Source organism: Vespa mandarinia, chromosome 13 (assembly GCF_050613455.1).
Source record: "Vespa mandarinia isolate Hongniang chromosome 13, ASM5061345v1, whole genome shotgun sequence".
Taxonomy (NCBI): Eukaryota; Metazoa; Arthropoda; class Insecta; order Hymenoptera; family Vespidae; genus Vespa; species Vespa mandarinia.
In genome coordinates this window covers 2,682,501-2,691,413 of record NC_140822.1, presented here as the reverse complement: position 1 = coordinate 2,691,413, position 8,913 = coordinate 2,682,501, and the positions used below count along the sequence as shown (strand labels likewise).

General features: G+C 33.6%; 1 protein-coding gene across 1 annotated transcript in view; it reads left to right on the top strand.

Annotated features, from left to right (window-relative positions):
* Positions 1–1,397: 1,397 nt before the first annotated feature.
* RhoGAP102A (Rho GTPase activating protein at 102A) overlaps positions 1,398–8,913 on the top strand; it is a 22,940-nt gene continuing 15,424 nt past the window's right edge. The window contains exons 1-2 of the mRNA XM_035872304.2: positions 1,398–4,042; positions 7,704–7,860. Coding sequence (XP_035728197.2) covers positions 2,162–4,042; positions 7,704–7,860 — 2,038 coding nt within the window. The 5' untranslated portion in view covers positions 1,398–2,161. The remainder of the gene's footprint in view (positions 4,043–7,703; positions 7,861–8,913) is intronic.

Sequence of the window (8,913 nt, the reverse complement as noted above, 5' to 3'; positions counted from 1 at the left end):
TTCTCTCTCTCTCTCTCTCTCTCTCTCTCTCTCTCTCTCTCTTTCTCTTTTTTTATTCTAAGTTAATGAAATGTCACTGCAGATATCTACTTTTCCTCTGTTCGCTTAAAATGCAATGTCAAGATCAAAAGTATATCTTTTGTCAGAGTAATCGAATATATATATACATACATACATACATACATACATACATACATACATACATACATACATACATACATACATACATACATACATACATACATACATACATACATACATACATACATACATACATACATACATACATACATACATATATTTATAAGAGATCGAATTAAGACTGCTGAGATTAATAGTTACAATCATTGATATAACTTTATCATTCATAGAACTATATAATTAACTGATATCACAATATTTGTGCAGGATAATTTTGTGTAAAGAAATGTTCGAAAAGAGAGGAACAGAGAGAGAGAGAGAGAGAGAGAGAGAGAGAGAGAGAGAGAGAGAGAATATGAAAAACTCGAGATAGAGAAGAGTTTATTCGATATCAGTCTAAGATGAATCTTCTCAAAGTATTCATTCGACAATGATAAAGTATATCCTCTTAGATACGGTCCAGTCCGTTTAAAACATGCCATATTATTTGGCAAGTGATGACAACTTCTTTGCCACCACTTACGAGGATCTTTAAACGCTCTATTAGGTCCCACTAATAGAGTAACCACGTTGATTATGAACTATACTTTTGTTTGTTTATCTCGACTGTAAGATATTTGTTTTTTTCTTTTTTTTTTTTTCCGATGAAATAATTATGATCAATATGATCATTGATATCTGAAGAATTTGATATACGTAAAATATTTGAAATGTTTTTCTCCTATCAATCGTTGAAAAAAGAAATGGATAAAGTCTTTTGATATGTGTCGAATCATCGACAGAAGGCGCCATCATGTGTATTTTTGCCAAAGGATGACAACTACAGACGGCATCATCTCCGGTTAGTCTGCCGTGTCCATCCCAGGTTTTTCTAGACTACTCTAGCCACTCAAGAAGCCTCTTCCTTGGTCTGCTTCATCAGCCGTCGTCTTTGCATCTCCCTTCCTCTTTTTCGGCTAGCTTGTTCTCTATCTCTCTCTCTCTCTCTCTCTCTCTCTCTCTCTCTCTCTCTCTCTCTCTCTCTCTCTCTTTCTCTCTGTTCTTCTCTGTTCTTCTCTTACTCACTTCATCGTCTCTCTCTCTCTCTCTCTCTCTCTTTCTTTCACTCACGCAATAAGATGAGAGAAAGAGAGAGAGAGAGAGAGAGAGAGAGAGAGAAGAAGTCAGTGGAGGAAGAGTGAAGAGGGCCAGATACGTTTTTAGACACGGAGCGTCCACGAGCGTCGCGACGCCCTGAGGAGCAGTAGTCGCGTACCTTGGGCAGCTTCCACCTTGCCGGCTCGCGATTCTCTTAAACGTCGTTTCTTGAAAATTACTATTTCAAATTCCTTAGAAAAGCTAAAGGAATTTGCTTGGTTAATCTTTATAGGATTCATCAAAGAACAAAAGGGATTATATAGATCTTCCGTGATGTACAGTGTTTCCAGGTCAAAATACCCGCGATTCTTGACGATAAAAGTTAAATTTGGGTCGAGCCTCGTTAAAGAGAGCGAGGAAAATATATTCGAGGGATATTTGATCCAAATAGCAAAAGAATTTTCTGAGGCGACTGATTATTATTGCGTTGTTGTTGCATTGATCTAAGTGGTTAATGGCCTTTTTTCTTCTAGAGGTTAATGGTGTATTATTTGAGATTAATCATTCCGTTTTCGACGATAAAACGTCGTTGAGAAATCTTGGGATTCGATGGGAATAGGATTCTTTAGGTTTGTCAGGTTTTAATCTCTTTAAATGCTTGAAGTGGATCAAGTGAAGTGTCAAAAAGAGTTCTCTTGTTTTTCCCCCCTCCCCCCTTGCTCGAATGTGTCTTCTTCTTCCACTTTCGTTTAATAGTTCGTTGAAAGTAAAAGGAGTAAAAGTTTCTTCAAGTGTTACGTCTTATAATAATTTAGTGTTGACGACTTGTACCTGACGATTGGCAATTGGTCGTCTATTGAGATCTAATCACGTTGATAAACCACGAAGAGAAGATATATTTGCGAAAGTGGTTCGTGTGGCAAAGAAGGAGAAAGACGCGACGATGGCTGAGCGTCCTGGCGGTAGGAGACGCTCGCGTCGCGACAGCATGGAGGCCGGAAGTTCTTTGCGTGGTACACCACCGGCCTCCAAGGATCGTAGGACTAAACGTGCTAATAAACCATCTAAAGAAAGATGGCTATTGACTAGGAAAACTTGGAGATATATGGCTGATGCTGGAAGACGTTTGATACCCGATGGTGCTCACAATCGTACCGAGGATATACCCAAGATCGAACAATATTTTCAAGAAGTCTGTCAAAAGGAACCAAAGTTTCTACTTTGGAGGAAAGCTTCTTATCCTGGTACTTTAGGTTTTCGTACTCAGAGAAGACGTAGACACGTTAAAGGCGGTAGCTGTAGAGCTAAAGCTAGCTCAGCTGACGAAGCCGACGAGATTAGGAATCCTCCTCAAGGATTCGTCCTTCAGACTACAACTGTTGGCAAGTTTGATTTGGCCAAAGCAAAGAGAGACTTTTTTTTGGCATCCGATAGTGGTGGTAGCGCACCTTACAGTCCTGTTAGTCGTAGGAGGACAGCTAAGGAAGATGCCGAGGTTAAAGTTTTAGCTGATATGTTGCAAAAGTACCTGAACATGCAAGGCGATATCGGTGATACGGCAAAATCTTTGGATAGAAATAATGTGGTCAGTCATATCGAGGGTAAAGAACACTTTGATTATCAAAGTCTGATTGATAAGTTACAACAGCATTTGGATCTCATCGTAGCTCAGGCAAAGAGAGAACAAATAGTTCCTAATAACGAAACGAAATCAATTAACAGGGATAATATTTCTAAATCATCAGTAACACCTTATCAAGGTGATTACGTTCATAAATCTTTGATGGAGACTCTCAGTCGTTACTATAGCAAGTCTCCGACTAGAGAACACGTAATATCAGACATCCTGACTGATCGTAAGCTATTGGAAAAGCTTTACTTTGATCTTAGATGTACCAGAGGCTTTAGAGGACCAAGAGCAACCGGTGCTTACACATCACCATCGAATAGATGGTGGGCTCATCAGAGAACCAGGACCACAGGCAAAGAGAATGAAGATTGGTACTCGGAAAGACGCGATCCTATATCTCCACCACCTCTTATAGCTGTTCAAGAACCTAGCACAGATCGTGGACCACTGGACGATGGTGTACAAACTGATCCAGTTCCGCGTGAGGTTTTAGACGCTATACTTCTTGAAAGAGAGAAGGAGGACAGTAGTAAAAGTGAAACGAGTATACCTAAACTCAGTGGTCGTAGACGTAGTAGCGTTGATAATGACGATGTCTCGCCATCGGTTAGTGACACCATTAAGAGGTATCTCAGAATGGCTAGGAAAAAGTCTATGGATGCTGATAAGGTCGATAGGTTCAAACGTGTTAATTATGATAGAAATCTTCGTAATATCAGGCCAAAGGGAGAGATTACTAAGCCTGGCGACGACGATGGCAATAATAAAGGTTGTCAGACCGATGACAATTGGGCTGTTAATTATCGTGAAATGTCATCCATGGAAAATCCGTCTGAAAATCTTTCGGACGCTGATACAACCTCGCCAGCAAGTAGAAATGCAAGTTCACGTAGCAGCATCGATGCTGGTCTTGGTTTGGAAGAACCCCTAACTCCCAAACATCATCATCAATCCTTTCTTTCCCATCTCCTTCATGGCTCCAATGCTCACAAGGACAAACCGCATTCGGCACCAGGTTCACCGGCACTCACATCTTCTTCGAAAAATTCTTCAGGTGGCACAGCGATGCAGAAGAGCAAGTCTTCCAGCAGTGTGGTACATCACGGTAGCAGGCTGGTAGCTAAAAAAATCTGGAGGTCCAGGAGTAAAAGTACCTCGAGGGCATCGAACCTACCGTCCATTTGGACGCCTCAGGTCAGTTACCCAATTGTCCTTTCGATTAACGTTAATTCGTATGGTTTTTAACAGGCAAATTTAACCTTTTTTCCACTAATATTATCAATGAAATCTTTCCATCTTTAGGTCCTAACCATCGAAGACATCCTATTCTAATATCCAGAAACTCATTTTCACCTGAATACAACAACTACCTGCCGTCACATACCTACACAGACTAATATCAAGCTCCTTACGTTATCAGAGAGATAACCAATGAATAATCTATTATTATTAACAATCCGCAATTGGAATATACATCCTTCAAACGTTCGACAATCTCACCAATGAGTCAAATTTGCATAGCAATTTATAAAGAGGAATGACGGGGTTAGTACAAAACATATGTGTGTCTGTGTGTGCGTTTGAGTGTTTAACAGTAACTTTTCAATATGCTTCGAAATGCGTAGAAACTTATTTTCTCTATCTATTACTTGATTATAAATCATTCACAGATTCACATTATTTACATTCACATTCATAATCGAATCTTTATCGGTCTAGGACATTTATTAAAAAAGTTTTTACCGATATTGGTCGCTCGTTCAGATACCGTCCAATCGTTTTTCTTTCTATTTCTTCTTCTTCTTCTTCTTCTTCTTCTTCTTCTTCTTCTTCTTCGTGACCGAGTAAACGGTTGGAATGACCGAGGAGGAAAGGGAAAGGAAGGAAAGGAGAAGAATAAGAAGGTTGACCTTGCCGCAGACGATCTTGTTAAGCGGTTAGCGCGATAACCAATTTAGGGCCTCGGAATTTTGCCGGCGCCGCCCGAAATAGTCAGCCAACGGTGGTGTGTATAAACTATACTTAACCTCTGCTGCCACTACTACTACTACTACTAGTACTACTACTACTACTACTACTACTACTATTACTTTTACTACTACTACTGTTGCTACTACTACTGGCTATTACTGTTTCTGTTATGTTGCTGCTACTACTATTATTATTACACATCACTTCGTCGCCACTAATATTCTTTTTTTTTTTTTTTTTTTTTCTTACTCGCTACATCCTCGGGTATATTATCTACAATATTTACTTTACTCGAGTATTACTTCTTTCAAGATTTATTCTGGTCACTTTTGCGAGTGAATCAAAAATCATTTTGACAAAATCAATTTTTCAATTAGCCTTAAAATTTATCAGAAAAGATTTTGTTTTAATTTAATCCTATATATGGTACTCCGATTGCGTGTACATGTGTGTGCGTATATATATATATATATATATATATCGATTTCTTTTTCTGAAAGAATTTTTATTCTTTCAAAAAAAAAAAAAAAAAAAAAAAAAAAAACAAATAGAGGCAACCGTCGTTAGAGTCTGAAAAAATAAATTTCGTAGTGATCCATTTGTTGTATCAATTTTGTATTTGTATCGTTATTGATACGCATACCTGTATCTAGATATTTACATATTCGATGACAGGAAAGTAGCGAAATCGTTTGATAGATCGTCCAATGCAAAATGGATTTTGGCAGTGACTCATTTTATGAGTAATACCTCCTGTATAAGAAATATTTAGTGACGAGATCTCACGTGTTACGGAACTTTACAGAAATTTTTCCACGTGCCTTCCATTCTTTTTGTTTGGATTAAATCTCTCTCTTACTCTCTTTCCCTTTCTCTTTTTCTCTTTCTTTTTAAAAACTTTGTTTGTTTCTTATCCGTTTGTTTCTTATCAGTTTATCCTTCCAATACTTAGTAGTACAAAAGTAATGTTTAATAATACATGGTGTTCAAAAGTTATCACTTGTACGTATTTATTTTTAGGATCTGTATACACGTGTTGAATTATTAAATAATAATTTTTCAAAAGTCCGTATTATCGAAAAAGTATCCTTCATTAATATAATAATTTTCTTTGAAAATATAATAACGTACGTACGTTGCAACGTTTTTATATAAATTCTAATATAAATGTTATCTGCAATTCTTGCCTTTAAAATCATTAATGTCTGTCGCTAAGAGTGTCATTTGACGAATCTTCAAGGAATGAAATAACAGGTGATCTAGCTAGTTAATGTATTGCATCATTACGGTCAATCCACCTGTTTGATAGTGTCACGTTCAAAGATTTGTTTACATTCGAGATTTAATATTGTATGCATCATCTGCGCATCAATTCACTTGATAAATAATGGGTTAATACAGTTATTATACTTGCGAATAGGACAACGTGTTGTAACGTGTATTGATAAATATCGAAGATCATTGTTGATTAACCAAAGCTTTAATAAAATTATAGAATACATTTGATTGATCGACATTGGACAGACGTCACAAAGTGCAAAAGTTATAGCAATTATTGAATAAATTAAAAAAAATGTTTTTTTTTTTCTTTTTTTTTTTTTTTTACTAATTTCACTCTGTACGACTCTATCTATAATAAATGTTGTCATTAAAATTTGATGATAATATTGCGAAAGGGAGATAATTTTTAGACAACATATATTTTTGAAAGAAGAAAAGTTATTAACGATTAGGACGATTAGATTCAGGGATATGAGGAATCAATTTATTTCTTTTATTTTTTATTCCGAAAGAATTAAGAGTAGACTTTTATTTGTCTTTTTATTTGCAAAATAGAAGAAAAGTCGTCGAATTATTTATATTATAATTTATTCGTTATAATTTATAATATAAATAAGATTATTATAATTTAATTTTTTTTATTTCCTTCTTTTCTTTTTTCTTTTTTTTTCTGTTGTTTTTTTTTCACACATAGGGTTTTATTAGATTACCCTATAATTATTCTTTCTAACGTTTACATGTTGATAAACCAAATCATTCTTTGATATTTTATTCTGATCAAGAAATTCCATCGCTCTGAAACTTTTATGAATATATTTTCAAAATATTATCATTAATTATTAATGAGCTTATGATTCTATTTTAATTAAATTTGAATTTATTGGTTTGATTTATCAAATGTTCTTTATTCCATCAAATTTAATTAAATTTAATAAAAAAAAAATATATATATATATATGTATGTATGTATATATTTGTATTATTTATTTATGTATATATAGAGTTATTAAAAGTGATCAATTGAAAATTAGATTACTTGAAAAATTTTGTTAAAAGATATTAGCTCTCACAAAAATTCAATTCTTCATTTTTCATATATATATATATATATATATATATATATATATATATATATATATATATTAAATTAAAAGTACATACGTATATATCTATGTACAATATATAGACATTATATATTGTTATTATTTATTATAATTATTTATTATTATTATTATATAAGAATAATGTAAAGTGATCGATTGAAAATGATATCGTTTGAAGATTTATCTTGAAAAGTTTTTCTCACATAAATACATTTTTTCATTTTTCACATATATATTAATTAAATATTAAAATACATTTATATATTTACATATTTATTTGCATATTTATATTATTTATGAATAGTTCAAAGTGATTAATAATAATTGAGTTTATAGAAAATTTTCTTAAAGAATTTTCTCTTTTGAAAGAATAAAATTCTTCAAGTTTTTTGAACTTCAGATACATCTATATACATATATTAATACATATATATATATATATATATATATATGTATATATGTCAGCATGTGTTTATATAGAATCTATATATACATTGTAGGGAAAATGCACGTGGGCTGGCACAGGTGGACGACGAGTGACTCTCCAGGATACTTCTTTGCGTTCTCTCTCAGAAATAGAAAGAAAAGTTTTATGCAAAGTTGCCGTAGCGAAGCTTCAAGCTCTCAATTTAGGTGTTCACATCAGGCCACCAAGTGGTGAGTTAAAAACAATTTAATTTCATGTTAGTATATGTATACATAAGTATAGTTTGCATTCTTATGCTCTTTTATATGATATTTAATAATTTTCATATCAAATACGTCTTACGTTTTTATAATCACACGAAAAAAAAAAAGAAAAAAAAAACATAAAAGTTAATAACGTTATATCATTTTCTTTAGAAACTTTTTAATCCTATTATCCCCATTGAGACATTTTGGATCGAAGAAAATTTCATTTCAAAATGGAGAAAGAAAGCATCAGTAAATTTTATCAAGCATGGAAAGGATCTTTATTAATTTTCTTTTACATTTTCTCTCTCTCTCTCTCTCTCTCTCTCTCTCTCTTTCTTTCTATCTATCTATCTTTCTTCTTATATATGTTAATTCGATATTATCGATTCACGAATCGATTCAAGGATAATTGCTAAGTCAATGATAATATTTTCTGTTTGCTGCTGTTGCTGCTTTTTTTTCCTTCTTTTTAAATCTTTTATTATTAATGAGAAAAAATAGAGCGAGAGAGAGAGAGAGAGAGAGAGAGAGAGGGAGAAGAAAGTTATTCGTTTTTAAAAAGAAAACAAAAAGAGAAAAAGTATAAAATTATTATTCATGCATTGATGATAAGGGATGAATTTTCTTTTCTCATACATTATTGAGATTTGATATTATTGATCTTGAGGGAAATAATTACAAATTCATTGTCAGTATTAACATTGTATCTATTTCATTCTTAATGAGATAACGCAAACGAAAAATAGACACAGAGAGAGAGAGAGAGAGAGAGAGAGAGAGAGAGAGAGAGAGAAAGAAACCAAGAAAGAAAATTTTTCTTTTCCAAAAATGAAAACAAAAAGGAAAGAAAGAAAAAAGAAAAAACAAAAAGGAAAAAGAAATTGAAGAGAAAATATAAAAAGTGTGAAATCACGATGGAATTTTAGGAATATACATGTGTATATCCAACGGGTGTTTTTGTCTTTTCGGGGTGCCAATGATTATATAGAAACGAGGCGCCGTTTGGCTGTCTCGCGATTTTCAAGTGATTGACGT